Below are 18,119 nucleotides of genomic sequence, written 5' to 3'. Positions count from 1 at the left end.
TTCAACGTTCCCATGCAAAAATGAGATCTTGAAATTCTTTTTATGCTACAAGGAAAATCCTCAAGTTACCACAGGGGTCTTGAGAGCTGAGGTTAGTGGGTACCAGCACCACAGAGATTGAAGTCCACCTCCATTCTCTACCATCAACACATACCTCTGGTCAGGTAGTAATGAAGCATATTGCCAAATGCACTAAATGTCTTCCCTTTGCTTCAGGTAGAGTGTATTCCTCAAACCTGAATGAGTTGGGATAAACATTACTACCGGAAAACTGTTCTGCAAAAAAATGCTGCTCCAAGGGAACCAAAGTAATTTGGTATTAAAGTCAGTTTTCGCACAGTCATTTAGAAAATTAGCGCCCTGTAATTCTTGATAAGTTTGGCAATTGAGATGAAGCTCAAGAACTTTTTTAGGAGGTGGCATTAGCTCGAAAAATAAATATGTGGACTTTTAGGGTAAATAATGATCACAAACTGAAGTTAAGCATTATTTTCCATCAACCACCCTTTGGAATTAAAGCTATACCTTCGGGAGGTGGCTCCTTTTCCTTAGAAGTACCGATAGAATTTCATTCTGTTGGTCTGTCTTTCACCTTAATCTGATCATTGCTTCTGTGTATCGCTCACCTAATGGTTTAGTTGAACTTTTCTGCAGTCAACTGGAACTAGTGCTATCCCTATTCTTGACTCTGAACGCCAATATTACGAGGGTCATCCGGAAAGTAGTACCCGTTCGTGCCGCATGAAGTGCTGACGACGTGAGTAGCCGCTGGACGAGGTCAGATAGCTTCAGTGGCTTGTCTGCCTTCTCTGAGCCAAGTTGCGTGACGCTAGCATTGCCTGTGTTGTTTCTGTGATTGTTTACAATGTTTAAAAAAATTGAGAACGCCGCCAGTTGTGAAGTGAGGGCAGGGCAGTGATTAAATTCCTCAATGCAAGAAACGTTCGCCCATGTGATATTCATCGCCAATTAAAGGAGGTGTATGGAGACAATGTAATGGACGAGTCGTCTGTTCGGCGGTGGTGTCGCAACTTCAACATGGGGAGGGGGAACACACACGACGATGAGCGTTCGGGGAGACCGTCTGTCATTACAGACCAACTGGTGAGCTCAGTTGACGAATTCGTGAGGAACGATCGGCGCGTCACAATTGATGACATCTGTGAGCATTTTCCCAATGTTTCTCGAACAATTGTTCATGAAATTGTTAAACACCATCTGCATTATGCAAAAATTTGTGCAAGATGGGTCCCTCGCGTATCTCAATGAGCTGGCGGCGAAGGACTATGCAGCAGGAATACAGAAACTTGTCACACGTTATGACAAATGCCTTAATTTGCTTGGAGATTATGTTGAGAAGTAGTTTAAAGTATCCTCTTTCAAATAAAATTTTTTATGTTTGTTAATATTTACTTTTGTGTCTTTATTTCACGAACGGGTACTACTTTCCGGATGACCCTCGTATAATTTGTGGAGATGTTAACATTGACATAACACTAAAAACTAGCGATTGTCAGGTTCTTGAAAATCTTATGCTTTCATATAATTTATACTGGGCGAACAAACAACCTACTTGATTGTCTGCCTGCCTAGATAATGTAATTACCAATTATGCTCCTGAACTGTACAGTATAAGTGTCATTGACTATCTCCTATCTGACCATCAAGGTATAAGCTTCACTTTAAATACTCAAATAACCCAAAATATATTCTCAAATAGAGGTAAAACCATTATCATGAGGCCCGTGACAAGAGAAGGTTTAGAGAGTTTCCAACTGCTTCTATCTTCTATCAATTGGCATATTATTTGCACAGACTCTGGAGAGCAAATGTGTTTTTCAAATTTTTTTGGTAATTTCCTAGACATTTTGGGCAATGCTTTCCTAAAAAAATACTAAAATCTATGCCCACTAAAATTAAAAATAATCTCTGGTATACTGGGGAATTATTAGCTCTTAGAAATGATTTACTTAGTTACTATCACTCTTACAAAACCAGTGGAAGCCTGAATGACAAAGAGGCTTACTTGAAATACAAAAGAAATTATTATAATTCAGTTAGGTGTGCAAAAAGTAAAGCTTATAAGGATTTTATATTGAATGCAAAAATAAACAAAAGGCAGCATGGAGAGTAATCAATGAAGAAGTTGGTCATGGTAATGGAAAAGAAAATCTTCCTTTCACCCCAGATGCTGTAAATCATTTTTTCTTAAAAGCTGTTGAAAACAATTTGTTCTCTTGAAACATTGATGCTGCCAATATTGGCAGTTTGCTGCAAAATCTTCCTCCGAATAATCTAAATTTCAAATGGAATTTTGTTACTCCATTTGATATTATATCAACAGTTAAAAAATTTAAAAAATCTTACTGCAAGGATATTTATGGTCTTCCCTAATAAAGGACATTATTGTGTTCATTGCAGAACCATTAGCTATGTTAGTCAACTTATGTTTTGATACAGGAGATTTTCCAGCAGCTCTAAAATATTCCAAAACATTACCTGTCTATAAGAAAGGTGATAAAGATGATCTAGCTAACTATCGTCCCATTTCCATAGTCCCAGTTTTTGGTAAAATTTTTTAAGCTACAATGAAAGATCAAATTTGTAATTTTTTTGAGTAAAATAATCTCTTTTCCAAATCACAGTATGGCTTTCGATCTGGGAAATCTACAATTTTGGCAGTAGAGTCCATAGTTAATTATATCATTAATGCATTTGAAGAGAAGGAGTCAGTCTCTGTGACACTATGTGATCTTAGTAAGGCTTTTGACTGTGTTAATCATTCAATATTACTAACAAAGCTAGAATATTATGGTATTAAGGGACTTGCACTGAAACTAATGAAGTCATATTTGGATGATCGCCACCAATTGGTTGAACTTGATGGCTGTCAATCTACAGCTCTTAAAGAAATCATCTGTGTGTAGTGACTGCTAGCATGACAATGATGTCCAAGGGACCTCGTTCTCTGTGCATCCAAATATTCAACAGGCTTCCCATTAGTTTAAAAAATGAGAAATCACTCTCTATTTTTAAAAATAAGCTATTTATGTATTTAAATGAAAAATGTTTTTACAGTGTGAACGACTAATTCAATTCTGGGTAATTCTGAATTTTGTATTGTGTAAATCCTTAACTATGTGCGTAGGTGTAATTTTATTTTATTTTTCTTTTCTCTGGCTAGTAATCCAGTTACTGTACTTCTTGACGTACCCTATACGATTACATAATTGTATGATATTCTGTACCATGTTATGTACTTGTCAATTGGGGAAATAAAATTATTATTATTATTATAAAGTAAAATGTGGTGTACCACAGGGCTCTGTACTTGGCCCAATACTTTTCATCATCATGATTAATGATTTGCCCTGTTACATGAAACCTACATCTGTTTTATATGCTGATGACACTACTTTTGTGGAAAAATGTCAACATCTAGAAAATGCAAAGGTATGATCTAGCGCTACACAGAGACAGGCTAAGGAATTGTTTGGGTGATTTCCACATTTTTCGGGCTGCGTCCGCATATGTCGTTTAAATGTACAACAGTTTCGCCAGCTATCCTGCTGGCGTCCTCAGGTCAAGGATGAAAAGAAGCTTGTTGTCCCGTCTTATATAGGAAAAATCCGGCGCCAATACCGGGTTCGAACGAACATAAGGAATTGTTTGATGCTAATCATTTACATTTAAATACTAAAAAAACTCAGCATACTGTGTGGAGTCTTAAATAAAAAATGACTGATGTTGAAACTGCTAAAATATTAGGAATTTATATTCATACAAAAATTAACTGGGAGACTCACATCAGTCAGGCCTGTAATAAACTAAGTAAAGCTGTTTATATGTTAAGAAAGCTCGACCTTCTCATTTCCAATGAGTATCGTTTTACACTTTACCATGCCTTCTTTCAATGTCATTTGAATTATGGTGTTGAGTTATAGGGTCATTTCCCACATGTTAAACAAATTTTGCTACAGCAAAAGAGAGCTATTCGCTCTCTAGCTAATATACCACCACATGATTCCTGCAAACCTATTTTTATTAGGCACGGAATCATGACTGTATTTAGTTTATATATCTTTAAGGCTCTTATTCTTATGAAAGTCAATATAGAAACTTGCCAATTAAGATCTATCCATAACTATATCCACTAACATAATATCCATAACTACTCCACAAGAGGTAAATCAAATCTAAATACTACTTATTGTAGATTATCATCAACTTACAGCACATTTCATAATATGAACATACGACTGTATAACTATCTGCCTACTCATTTGAAATCTGACGGTATCCAGAGTTTCAAGAATAGGATATATACCTGGTTACTTGCTCACCCTCTTTACTCATTAATGAACTCTTTTGTGATAATCTTCATCGCATTTAATAAAGAATGTTCAAATATTAAATAATATTTATATTGACGACATTTAATATGGTTGTACGATTTTTCAAAATGAATAAAGTTTTGTTATTATTATTATTCAAAGCTTATGATATTATTAATGCGCCATATTAAAATATCTACCAGTATCATTATTACATACTACGTTTATATAGAATAAATTGGGACTAGAAACAACACGAAGTTTTCACTCCATTGTTATTGTTTAACCTCATTATTCCTCTTCTCCTAGCACTCAATTCTCATCGTTCTCTTATAGCTCCTTGTGATCTACAACTCACGACTTAAATACACTCGAGTTATTTTGATATAAATATATTACTCGCTGATATATAATATTATAGCGTAAACTGCACATGTACAGCGAAAATCTGGATTACCTGGAACCCGAGGCATCTTCCATAAAAACAGTATTGATTTATGTTTTCTGCTTGAGTTAGAAGTTCTTTTGGGGAATGGCTTTCAATTGGGAAGAGGCTTCCTTCTGCACTCCATGATATTAAAGTTTTTAAATGCTGCAAGCATGTCCCCAAAGATGCTAAAACATGACTACAGGCCTCCACTTCCCTTGAAATTAAACATATTCATCAGGAAATGTACGTACATACACCTTTCAAATTAATGAAGTTAACGACAACTGCATAGACTTACCTCATGTAATGGCCTTTTCGAAAAATATATGAATCTCGGTTATAGCTAATCCACTGGGCCAACTTAAGCGAATGAGCAACACACATGTCTACAACGGTCACAAAACTTTTGTATCCATTTCCTGGAGTTGAAGAGTCAAAATCATATTCGGCAGCTACTCGTGAGACGTCACTAACCAAGGGAATGACTGTTTCCACATGATCTATAATGCCTATGAATGCCCCATGTAGTCGTTGCCCGTATTCACTATCATCAGTCCTAAAAAACTCAGAGTTGTTGCTGCATACATCTTTCAGAGCATCGTACAGGGAGAAATCCATCTTTCCCACCGCAGATTCTTTCAATTCCTCCACCATTGTATCAACTATAAGTCAATGCATACACATTCTACTTGACTTATACGCCTAAATTATGTACCTGACATGACTAAAATGGGACCTTTATCTAATGTCCATATCAGCTGATCTCACTTATCCTGGACATATAGTAAACATAACATCGATGTCATATTTCTTCTAATAATTGTGTTGAATTTTGGCAATACGGACATAGGGACTGAATTCAATTCAATTAATAAAAATTTTTGTCACGAAAGTTTTTGTGCCCGAAAGCAAATTGTTATCTGCATACAATACATGAAGGATTATTAGCAGAAAACTTTTGAAGTCTTATTTTTAAGATCGCACACATTCTTTAGGTAATCTGGCAACACGGAACAAAGGTGAATTCGAGAGTTGCCATCTGGCGGCAAACGTGAAATACGTGAGTGTGTTAAAATCGTGGAAATGAATAATGAAATTTCTTCGTGCTAATGGGTAAACATGGAACATGGTTTATGACCGAAAGTGTTGAAGACAGGTTCGGTTTCAACTTAATCGTTTCCTTGCGTGTATGGTATATAGACGTTGAGACTTATTAATAACTTTCAAGCGTTGAATCATTTGGTAGGGTCCATTTAAATGAATTCTCTTGCTAACCCAGTCCTAAGTTGTTTTACTCGGGGTATTTCAACTTCGGTTACTTGTTATGGGAAAAGGAATTTTAGAAAATTTTTACTCTACAATAAAAGAGGTACCAGGGTGTACAAAGCGGAACAAGCCGACGATAGTCTACGCACAATGCCAATTTACAGTAAGTAAATTTTGTTGTCGGAAAACCAATTTACTAATTAATATTAAACATAAAATTATTATTGGATTGAAAATTATGTTTCAGCCCGGGGGGTGAGGGAGATTGGCTACCACAACGGGCAGGCCTTTGTTGTTGTCCCAGAAATGGTCCCGGAGCTCATAGTTCCTGATTTGAATGGCTTTCAGGTAATATATATTATTGATGTGCCACTGAAGCATATTTGTGTAAAGCTTTTACAGCTCAAGGAATTGTATATTTTTCCACTACCTTCTTTCTTTTGGCAAATAACTTCGGAGAAACTTCAATACTCGTACCAATTTTTGTTCATTTTAGTTTACTGAATGGATACATACCTATGCAATGTATGCGTTACTTGATTACTTTTGATTAATTGTTATCGTATTGTAATGTCTTATGCTAAATTTCAAAATATTATATTTTAGCTCAAACCATACGTATCATATAGAGCCCCGGAAGTATATCAGACGGAATTCACTGCTCAAGACTTGTTTGAAGCTGTATATAGCCCGAAAATAATGGAGGATTATAAACATGAGAAATTAGATGATCAAGGGAATCCATTGACGCCGTCTCCTGAAGAGTCCCTCACCCCAGAAGAAGCAGTGGCACAGGCGAGGAAAACAGGAAGTGATATATTTTGAGAACAGTCCCAGTTCTTAGCAGGACTTTGACTTTTCAAAAACCTTCTTCAGTGAGTGTAATGTGAACATAGTGTGTGAAACAATGTATATGTCTGTACATCAACATGTGATTACTGTAGAAAGCTGTAAGTGCAATATTTACTCAAGGTAAATGAAATAGTATCATTTGACAATTCCTTTATCTTTATTTCACAAACCAAACCGTTTTCAAACTGAACTATTGGCAATAGCATGAAGTCAGTAAATAAAGAAATAGTCTGGTAACATATATAAGCGTTTAAAAAGTGGGCATTGTAAATTAAGTTTGATTCGCATGATTGTTGTTAGAAAATTAGCTTGTGATAGTGAAATTTACTAATGTTAATGCTCATATCAAGTTGTTAAAAAACTTGCTGAATTCTACGAAATTATATCATTCATTAGCGCCCAAGTCTTAATTGAATATTTATTGTGATAAAGGGGAGAATGGTCGGAAAACAAGGAAGGGATAAGAAGGGGATAGGCATGCTAGATGGGTAAAATGAATTGTACAGAATTGAAGAAGTTGTAATTTAGGATGTCAGGTTGTGTTTTGTTATGGTTCGTAAAGAAATGCACCATTGCTTGGTCTTTGTCAACCCAAAACCTACATTATTTAAATGGTAGAATGCCATTAATATCAAATCTCAATCTATATTCCTGGTATATTATATTTTTTCACTACTTGTAGTACTTAATTATTTTCACAGGATTCAAGTGTGAATAAAAAACATAATGAGCCTTGATGATGAGATATCAAGATGCATAGTTTGGTGTCCAATGTCAATCATTTCTCGGTGCTAAATAAATCAGTGCTAGTTTAGAATATCATCATATTGGGATAATTGAAATTTAAGTCAGCGATTGTTTTCTCATATATGCACAGAGATATTCTTAGGCCCATACCTGCTATGAATGTCGGCGAGATCTTCATATGCTAGATACTGCATTGTGCTTGTAAATCTACTGAGAATTTCTTAAGAACCACTATCATGAAATATGATCATTTGCAACATGAAATTATGGAAAGAAAAAATGTACTTGAGTTAGCAAAGTAATGTGAAGTGTGACTATGAAATCGCAACTCCTACAAATGAGGTAAGATGCTCTCTAGGTTAATTAAGGGCAAACACATTAATTTAATAACTGATACATAGGCTATGTAATCAATGGCAGGAAATAACAGCTGATGAATCGATCCTCAATTGATGCTTCAATAAGGTTGATATTACAGAATATATATTGCTATGCTATGTAGTCTTGGAAAGATAGAAAAATAGCCTAATACCCTAGAAAATAAATATATAATATTTATAATAAATAAAATATATAATATAATAATATTATATAATAAAATATAATTAGTTCAAGAAAAACTGAATTAGCAATTGAGCAAACACAAAAATCATCAAATCTATAAAGAAATATCCTTTTTTGTTTCTGTTCTTTATTGTTTGCACCTATTCACTATGCAGCATCATGGATTTCATATGCCAGTAAATTTACCTGTGACATTTTGGAGACTGTAGGCATCATTATGCATGTGATGAACTGCATAAGAACTATGGTTAGCATCCTTGCCAGAGCAGGTCACACTACTTGTCTAAATAAAGGATTACTGTAGATGAAGTCTTTACCATAGGTTTTTTTACCAAATAATATTTAATGGTTTTATATAAGTTGTGTATACACTCATAAAATAGACAAACACCATTTTTAGGTAGTAAATGACTGCAGGAATATAAAGGATTATGCCAAGAAATGCATGTGAAACTGGTTTTATTTATTATTTCTCATGCACAGAGGATACATAGCTGCTCCATGTGAATGAAAAGTCAGCACATATTATCAATCACAGTGTTAAATAATTAAATAATTAGAAAATACTGATAGTGAAAAATGAATGGAATGTTTTGTCTTTTAACTCAGATGATCTGCAATAGTGATGAAGATATGATTACCTCTACATGGTGATATAAAATTCAAAATATTATAAAACCCTTCAAGGTTTCTATGATTCGACATTCAATAATGATAACTCATTCTTTTAACAGTTTATTATTTCATGGAAGCTTCCCCACATCATGTAGATATATTGTACAAAAAATTTGCACATAAAATGTGCCTCTATTAAAATTAATACAAAAAGAAGCCACAATTTACTTCTTTCTTCTTGATCTTCTTTAACAGAATCCACTACTAACCTAATCATAAGATATGATTTTTATCACAATTCATTTAATAGAAATGATTGACTAACTGTTTTTGAACTGTAAAATAAAATTTTTTCATACAAGTCACACTTTGACTATCAAAATCGAGCTGAAGGAGGGCAGGTTTTCATGTTTGGGTTGAGAAATATTCCAACTTTCCTCCAAATGCCACATGGATAAATACCTTAATAGTAGACCACGCTTACAAAAATGCTAGATCTGGGTCCATAACAAACATTTGCAGGTTCCAATGGCATTTATCAGAGGTCGTACTTATGGATAGCTACTATGCATATTGCCATCTAGCCCAGAAGTTTCAAAAAGATATATCGCATAAAAGGGTTTCAAACCCTGTGTTAATTGTCAGGGTAATTTAAATAAATATATGTCATCGGAAAAAATTTCACAACATATACCATTTCAATGAAATGGTAAGGAAAATTGATTCGCATTGGTTGTTTTTGTGGTGGAGATTTTTCACATTCTTGCGAAGCACATTGGCAGGTAATATTTGCTCCTCCACTCTCCTAAGCAGGATTAATTTCAAATAATTGTTGACCTGTTCTGGATCACTCTTTAGGGAAATTTTTTTCAATGCAACCTATCCTTCATTTATTTGCCTGCATCCAAATTAATTTGATAAAATGTTGGTTGGTTTATTCAATGAGATAATAATTTTTCCTGCTTGAAAGTATGGGATGTTTTTGGGCGGCATATTGAGGAAAGAATGACTTTAGGCCGACAAATATATCATCTCTCCACTTCCTTGAATGATGCCATTTTGCATGAAATTAATTTATTGTGCTTACTTTTGCCATTTCATGCATCCAACAATTTCATGAATGGCTATTCACTTAGACTATACACCTCACTGTAGAAGTCTGTAACTTACTCTAATGGCACTTTCCTTCAAAAATTTTAAATATGTATGGGAAGTTAAATTTTTGTTGAGTTTCTTTAACATTTTCCCTTTGGCCACATATTTTAATAAGGCCAATTCAATTATGTGAACTTTGCTGTTCATGCATTAAAAAAATATTCATAAAAGTGCAATCTGAGCAGAAAAAGATCAAAGGAAAGGAACTCTTTTGAGTGGACTTAAGAGCACCAACATGTGTTTCTCAATGCATAGGTGATATTGGTTGTATTTCAGTTAGAGAACTAAGGAATACTCGATATATGGTGTCAAGCTCATGTTTAATTCAGCTTCACAGGTGAATCCTAGAATTTAATTTCTAATAATAAAAAAAACCTTTCTAATCTTCTGAAAAAAATCACAGAGGATTCCTATAATCAACAGTGTACAGCTTTTTAGTAACTATTCTTACTTTGGCTCCAATTTAAGAAATTGAATACACTGGTACCTCAACATAGGTATTACCTATTTATTTTTAGTTCCTAAATAGCTACATATTTTAAGTAGAGGCCTTTGTAGTGCCGACTGAAATTTTTATAGTGGTGTGTGCATACCATAGGGATGTAACACAAGAGGTTGCACAAAGTAATATAGCACCCACCCTGGGTGTCAAAGCAATCAATTTTTCCAAATTTCAACCACACTTCATATAAATCTGCCTTCAGCACCAACCCACCTCAGCAAATAATCTATTTCCAAAGTCCTAGATTTACTCCAAACATATATACTTGCATCACTATCTGCTACTATTATTCATCATGCACATCCCTTTCTTGAACATATTTTCTGATAAAATTGTTTGTGTATCTTAATATTATCCTTTAAGCAAATTATATTTCAACGGAAACAAATCACATCTAGTAGTTGCCATTAGAAATTTAAATAAGCCTTTAATATTATTTTAGCGATAAAATTTGATGGTGTAGCTATTTTGCAACCTTTGCCACATTTGAATTATTGCGGTTATCAGTCACTGGGGTGTTAGGACAAGAAATTGAAACATATCTTGGAGTCAGTTGATTCTTATCAAAATTTCAACAGCACATTTGGTGTATACAAATTTCTACCTAAATATATTAGAAATTTTGCAAGGCAATATCTAAAATTCTGCCAATTCTACAATACAATGACATCTATGTAAAAAATTTAGTTAGAAAACATTTCAACCTCTACTTAGCACCATATTTCCTACAAATTTTCTGTATAAATTCCTTATAAAATGGTTGTTTTTAAAAAGTGGACACAATTGCTACTTTCAATTTGTTTAGTATATTACCCATCACATACCAAGGGGAAAATTGTCATTAAATTCACATGGATTCCATTTGTTCAGTAAGCTCCAATAAAGGACTTTCACAAACTGGTTGCATGGGAGGAGCATGGCACATTGGTTGCCAATTGGTGTTCCCAGGAGTGAATGGCACTGAGAGCTGAAATATAGTTGAAGAATCAGGACCACATAGAAAATTAAAGATTGAATTTGCATCTGAGATTTTATCACATTGCATAAAAACATGTAATTCTGTGGCCACAAAAATTGATTGTAATGGTAGTAATCACTAATAACTAGAAAAATTTACCAATGTCATTCGACAGGCAAACTAAGTTAAACACATTGTATTTTACTGAGAATCATATAGTCCGGAAGATAAAACACTAGTAGATTAAAATTGTTGCAGCTGAAGTCATATATATTGAATGTAATGGCCACTGAGAACAAACTGCACATGGTAAAAATTAGAGGTTATATGTAAAGCATATAATTTACTGTCATTCAGTTATGTCAATATTGACTGATAAACATGTTTTCTATAAAAAAATATGTAGTACATTAAGTTTACATTTTCTACTAAATATTGTGCATGCTATGGTATGTGTATTAGGTATATACCTACACTGCAGCGGCATGCAATATTTATTAGCCATTTACCTACATAAATGAGCATGAAATCCAAACTGGGTTAGTTTTCACTGAAATGTTAAGATAACCCATTTGTTTTAGAAATCCAAAGGCAAGCAGGATGTTTTCTACACTTTGTAATTTAAGATAATCTTCTAAATACAGTTTGCAGTGATTGGGTTTAATACAGCGCACTACCTATGAATTTTAGGGCAAATATGTAAGCAATTTTTGATTTGCTATCCATTGTCGGACTCAAATGGGATTTAATAATCATTTTTTTATATTTCTAGAGATCTTCCCTTGAGAAAACTCATACATTTCAGAGATTGTTAGCAGAAAATGATGAAAAGCAGTGTTTAAAAATTGTGGTAGTGTAAAAAAACTGGCAGTTTAAAAGTTCATTAGCATGTAATGACTCATAGTACTTGAAATAACAGTATTATTCCACATCATGTAGTAAGACATAAGATATACTAGGTGATGGGCTTTCCATATCTTTTATTGTGCATTTTGCTGATGGTATTTCTTTTTCCATTATATTTGCTGTAAAGTTTTTCACTTTCCCATCATGAATTAGGCAACTTATCTATCTACCAGTATTCTAATTGTATGTTGAGCTGAGTATGAGGCATATTTAAAAAGTAAGAGCCATTTTCTTATACTTTAATATTAGCAGGTCAGAACAAAGTTATAAATATGCGTGCCATTTATTAATTATTTTTGAAGCCATGAAAGTATTGTTTTGATTCAGTAGTTTTTTGCTTGTGGATGAATGCAGATAACAATATATGCGAAAATTGTTGCTCCCACTAGTGGCAAAGTCTGTGCCGTGATTCGAGTTTTGTGTATAATTGGAACATGAGCTGACCAAATTCATCGGGAGTAGTTCCTAGTTGATGTACCTGCAGTAATGAGTGAAGGAAAGGTTAGAAAATGGTGTTGAAACTTCAAAAATGGCCGCACAAATGTGTACAATGAAGAGTGGAGTCGCAGGACCAGTGTCCAGACCAATGAAATTGTTCAAAAAGTGGGCTGAGAAATCTGATCGTTGATTGACAATTAAGCTCTGGCTGATGAATTTATTCTGGTTGGATGCACCACTATGTACATGATTGTTGCAAAAATCTTGGATATCACCAACTGTGTGCAATGTGGGTACCAAAAATATATACCAACCAACACAATGGACAAGTTGAATGGACTAGTGTTTTTGGACCCCAATTAACAAGATTGATTACCCACCCTACACCTTACACTCAGCAACTACTCCCTTGTCTTGTACTTGAAACAGTGTCTTGGTGGACAACAGTTTGAAAACAACAAGGAGCTCAAAACCACCATTATTACGTGGCTCAATTCCGAGGTGACAAACTCCTATGCTGAGGGATTAAAGCAGGTGTAGCAAAAAAGCACTTAGAAGAGAATGGCGATTATGTGGAAAATTGAAGTGGATTTGTAAAAACTAAGACCATCGATAAAAGCTTTTTCTAATGATTATATTTTTTTAATGACCAAACATCTCTTATTCACTAATATGCTTTGTTTATTAATTGATATTGATTAACAGCCATAGGTGTCCATGTAAGGCAGTGATGGGCCAGGGTAGAACCCAATGCGCTCCATTGTATCTTTCTCAAAACTCTACATCTGCACAAACTAAATAACAAAACTTTCCACTAAAAGCTATTTTAGATCTGTGATTTTAAGACAGGCAGGAATGATAGAGACAGCTACCAGAGCTTGCCACCTTAATTTTGATAGTTATGAGAAGAGCTCACCTGACACTAGGCCCTAAAGGACCCATACAGGGTTGGGAGCCAATTTCATTCCCTGTGTTGACAGCAGATTCCTAGTTCGGTTACTCAGAATTTCATAACTTTGAATTGCTAGAAGTATGCAGGGCCTTCATGCTGGAGACATACATGGGGAATCTAATCTTGTCAGCTTGATTAATTCACCCCCTGGGTTATTAGGCCCAGTTTATCTTTTAATATATCTTAAGGCACATCCAAATCAAACTTACTTACCCCCGACTTCAACAATAGTTTCCTCATACAGTAGTGGCCTGACAGCCAAAACATAAAATATCTCTGTAAATGTTCTTTTTTCATGTGCAGAGTCCGTCTCAAATGGTAAGTAGATGATTTTTTCCTACTGATGCAGATGGCTGGAGAGAGAGTATTTGTGGCTGGAAAGGTGGGGAGAGGTCTTGAGAAAGAAATTTGACCCATGCCGGTAACCTCCTGGCTGTTACAGTATGCAGATTGCCACTATACTGGACGAATTCATAATGTCACGTTTCATAGAGCAATAATACACGATAACATATTGTGTTAAGCTCAGAAAATCTGGTTCGGAGACCATAACCATTTCCCGAGGAATGTTTTCCTGCTGGCACAAGATGTTCTGGGAGAGTGGAGAGGAGGTTGATGATGAGGAATGTCTTGGACATCCGTCAACAACACAGTGAAATGAAAATGTGCCAAAAGTGAGGGACATGTTCAATTCAGAACAATGCCTGAGTGTCAGAATATTCAAACAGTCCAAAAACCTCAGTGCATCACATTCTTACAGAAGATTTAGACCCGAGAAAGGTGTGTGCAATGGTGCTGTTCGAAGATCAGAACTCAGAAGAAAAAAAGTAGTTTGAAAGGCAATTATTTTGACATTTTGGTTTTACTTCTGTAGTTTAACCAAAGGATTTTGAGAATACAATAGAATTGGAGATACAGTTTTACAGAAACCTGTAAATTTCCATACTCACTTTTTCCAGCAGAACTTTTACAGATAGATTGTGTACTATACTTCATAACAAATATATAATAATAATTGATATTTTTATGTATTTTTATCCAGTGGATACCTTACATTTTCATGTATTTTGCTTAGAAATATTTATAATGAATGAAAATTATGTAAAAACTGCATGCTTTCTAGAATGAAATCTCATTTTTTTGATCTCACTCTGTTAAAAATAATGCTCATTATATTCTCTGAACAGTTATGGTCCACTGTCACAGGATGATCCTTATGTTCTAGCATATATCTAGTATACACTCAGGATACCAACTCAATCCACCTGCACCCACTCCCTACTCCATCTGTCTATTCCTAGGAGTTCTCTTACAAAGTACTCACCTTTATTTTGCCTCTCCTCCCTTCTAATTTCACTCTCTTATACTGTCGATCCTTTTTATTTATTATGTAACGATTTCACCACCCAAACTTTATCCCACCTGTCAGCAAATTAAATATTTCCCCTGTCTATGTTCGGATTGTGTATTGTTATCCTGTTATTGTATTTTGTCCTCTTTCATGTTTTTGTTATGTTTTTCACTGTAAATTGGCACTACTGCTGTATGTGAATAATGTTTTAAATAAATAAATAAAAATATATTAGCTAAATTATGCCAACATTGAAATTAAAAGATATGGCATAGTTCTATGACTCACAAACCTTGCAAAAATATATGATATTGAGTAATGGAATATTTTTTCAATTACCTCTTTCTCAAACACTTTTGGTGACTAGATTACATTCAACATAGCATATTTTTTAGTGGGGATCCACTGACAAGGAATGGAAAGCTCATAGGGAATTAAAAACTTCTGCAGAAGCATAGGCTTCAGTTTTGTTTTGTTTGTCAGTAATGTTTTCAGTTTTCACAGCTATTTTTGCTTTGCTTCAATGCACTAATTGTTAGGCTTTGAGTATTTAAGCATAACTCGTTAATGAGTTCAAATCATCTAGGGTAAAGTAGATTTGATAACTAAAAGAGATAAGAGTGGCAGTTATCAGCTGACAAACTAAATCATAGACATATCAGCGAATGGCCTCCAGATGCAGGAAAGGAAGAATGTGTAGGTCAGGAAGGAAGAACATGTGGTCCATTATAGGCAATGTTTGATGTTCATAAGCCATTCCAAAATTCATCTTAAAATCCCTATTGAAAAAGAGCCCCCATGTGATTTGTCTAATCAGAGGACAGCAGGTGTCAGCTGTTTTTTAAGGATGACAAGCTGCTTCTCTATCTCTCTGGATAGTGATGAGGAGGGGAAGTGGAGGACACAAATGGATTTTCCATTATCCTATGATCCATTTTTTCATGGCTTCAACAATATAATTCCCCTACTTTCAGACCAATTCTTTTCTGAAAACAATGATGATGTTGCTTGACTCATTTTGATGAGAGTATTTAAAAGTCAATACTTTACAGTCAAACTTGAGTAGTAATGTATTAATTGTTAATATGTTAAGTCAAACAGTTACGTTTCTTCCACTTTTCCTTTTTTAATTTACTTTAACTTTTTAATATAACGCATTTATTTTATAAGAAAAAACTCAAAATGTTATAAGTTAATCCATCAAATGAAAGCTGATCCTCCAAAGAAGTAATTTTAGGTTGTATTTAAATGAGTGAGTTTAAAAGTTCCTCCTTATCCTCCGGCGGATAATGACTAGAATGTTGGGATAGCTATTAATAGGCAGGGGAGTAAGATAGCGATATATGCTCTTTTCAATATATATTTAGAGGTAATGGTAAGATAGGCATGGGAAGTGTGGGTGAAAGCAAGCGGAGAACACTTCAAATCAGCTATATTTCTAGATGATCAAGCGTTAGTTAGCCAGTCAGCCAAAGGATTAGAATCATTGCAATTGTAGCGCATTGAAGAATCAGCGATAGGTATGGGGTGAGAATTAAACTTGAGAAAGTGAAAGTAATGAGATTATCAAGAAATATGAAGGCTAAAATAAACATTAAACATTGGGGTATATGAACTACAGGAGGTATATGGGAAATTTTTTGCATGAGGGTGGGCAGAGTGATGGAGAAATTGAAAGAACTGCTTTAGGTAAAGAAGTATTTACAAAGAGGCAGGAGTTGTTGACAGGCACCTTAAGCAAATATATAAATAAGACTAATGCAAACGTTAATATGGAGTCCAATGCAATAATTTCAGAGTGTAAAAATGATTCGCCTTGAGTGGGATTTGAACCTTGATCCCTCAATGTCTGATCGAGTGCTTATGCCAATTAAGCTATTGAGGCATCCTCTTTAACTCTGAAATTTTGGGGGCTGTTAAAGGAACAAGATGTTGTGATGAAATACCGTACATACAGTGTCACAGGCATTCGTAATTGTGCGCGATGCACCACAGTCCATGAGGTTAAAGCCAACTATAAACACTCAGGCTGTTTATACCTCAGACAGTTTATAGTATAGTTTCTTTGGAATTTGTTAATATGGAGTATATTTTTACTTAGTTTAGAAACTTGTCCATTGAGGAAGTGAGCATACTTGTAGATAGGAGACCTTTGAGATGTGAATTTGGAGAAAAAATAAAATTGATAGAAAGGAAAATAAATGATAAAATTCTACAAAAGGTATGGTAAGAGGTGGCTCTTTGGAAAAATTTGAAGGATGCAGGGCAAGTGGGTGCTGGAAACTCTAAGAATAAATTTAAATACTTTACTAACTATATTAACTGTTTATACTAATTAAATGTATATTAAAAATATCAACTGTACCTTTTGTATAATTATATCATGCAGCGACTAATGCTATGAAAAACAAGACTGACTTTACAATGAATAATAGTTTTCACTGTCACAATACCAGGAGATGTAAAGTGAAACATGTGAAATCATCTAGCCTGTCTATGGTAGTGAATAGACCAATGTGAAAAATGTTTAACAATTTACCTAACCATTTAAAAAAAGTCAAGGATTTCACTACTCAAGAAGAATCTATTTGCATATCTGGTTGATTAGAGCCCATTTTCCGATTGATGTGTCCTCTCCATCTGCTATGTATTCTCAATACTGTACACTATGTCTGCTGGACAAATAAAGTTTATCATTAATTGGATGCTTAAGATAGTACTAGAAGGTATAATGCTGGTAAAGTGAGATAGAGGGAGTAGAAATATGGGCATTTTAGATTGAATCAAGGGTGTTAAAAAGTATGCAGAACTAAAGAATGAGTACTTTATGAGGCCTAAATATATTTTTTCATGTAAGGACAGTAGTACGTTAGTGTTTTGCCCCAGGGTCAATCAAAAACCTATCCTACTTTTTACTACTACTACTAATACATATATATTAATGTGAGGTTAAAGGAGAGAGAATGAGCATACTTCAACAAGATACTCCTACCTTATTCAGAGAAATGAAAGTGTTTACCAGTTTATATAAAGGTTCACACTCTCTAAG

The 18,119-nt window shown here is 34.5% G+C and overlaps 3 protein-coding genes across 4 annotated transcripts in view; 1 reads left to right on the top strand and 2 right to left on the bottom strand.

The window, feature by feature from the left end:
• The window catches only part of Hsl (hormone-sensitive lipase), a 34,203-nt gene extending 28,527 nt beyond the window's left edge, over positions 1–5,676 (bottom strand). The window contains exons 1-2 of one of the 2 annotated variants that reach the window (XM_071585419.1): positions 5,063–5,676; positions 4,792–4,978 (exon numbers count right to left, since the gene is read on the bottom strand). In XM_071585419.1, coding sequence (XP_071441520.1) covers positions 4,792–4,978; positions 5,063–5,418 — 543 coding nt within the window. In that variant the 5' untranslated portion in view covers positions 5,419–5,676. The remainder of the gene's footprint in view (positions 1–4,791; positions 4,979–5,062) is intronic. The other variant, XM_071585420.1, reaches the window with a different exon arrangement.
• Positions 5,677–5,856: 180 nt separating this feature from the next.
• On the top strand, positions 5,857–7,028 carry mRpL41 (mitochondrial ribosomal protein L41). The gene is made up of 3 exons (XM_071585024.1): positions 5,857–6,193; positions 6,278–6,378; positions 6,637–7,028. The coding sequence occupies exons 1-3, from the start codon at positions 6,022–6,024 to the stop codon at positions 6,853–6,855; spliced, it is 492 nt and encodes a 163-aa protein (XP_071441125.1). The 5' UTR covers positions 5,857–6,021; the 3' UTR covers positions 6,856–7,028.
• Positions 7,029–8,652: 1,624 nt separating this feature from the next.
• The window catches only part of Sik2 (Salt-inducible kinase 2), a 171,225-nt gene continuing 161,758 nt past the window's right edge, over positions 8,653–18,119 (bottom strand). Inside the window, exon 9 of the mRNA XM_071585893.1 lies at positions 8,653–11,432. Within this exon, the coding sequence (XP_071441994.1) occupies positions 11,313–11,432 (120 nt within the window). The 3' untranslated portion in view covers positions 8,653–11,312. The remainder of the gene's footprint in view (positions 11,433–18,119) is intronic.

The sequence above is a fragment of the Hetaerina americana genome, unplaced genomic scaffold (assembly GCF_022747635.1).
Source record: "Hetaerina americana unplaced genomic scaffold, ioHetAmer1.1.p SCAF_2, whole genome shotgun sequence".
NCBI lineage: Eukaryota > Metazoa > Arthropoda > Insecta > Odonata > Calopterygidae > Hetaerina > Hetaerina americana.
This window is presented reverse-complemented; position numbering and strand designations above follow the sequence as displayed.

Coding starts and splice junctions, on each gene's coding strand:
- mRpL41 (XM_071585024.1), top strand. CDS start 6,022: ATGAATTCTCTTGCTAACCCAGTCCTAAGTTGTTTTACTCGGGGTATT. Junction 6,194..6,277: donor ACGCACAATGCCAATTTACA/GTAAGTAAATTT, acceptor ATTATGTTTCAG/CCCGGGGGGTGAGGGAGATT. Junction 6,379..6,636: donor CTGATTTGAATGGCTTTCAG/GTAATATATATT, acceptor ATTATATTTTAG/CTCAAACCATACGTATCATA.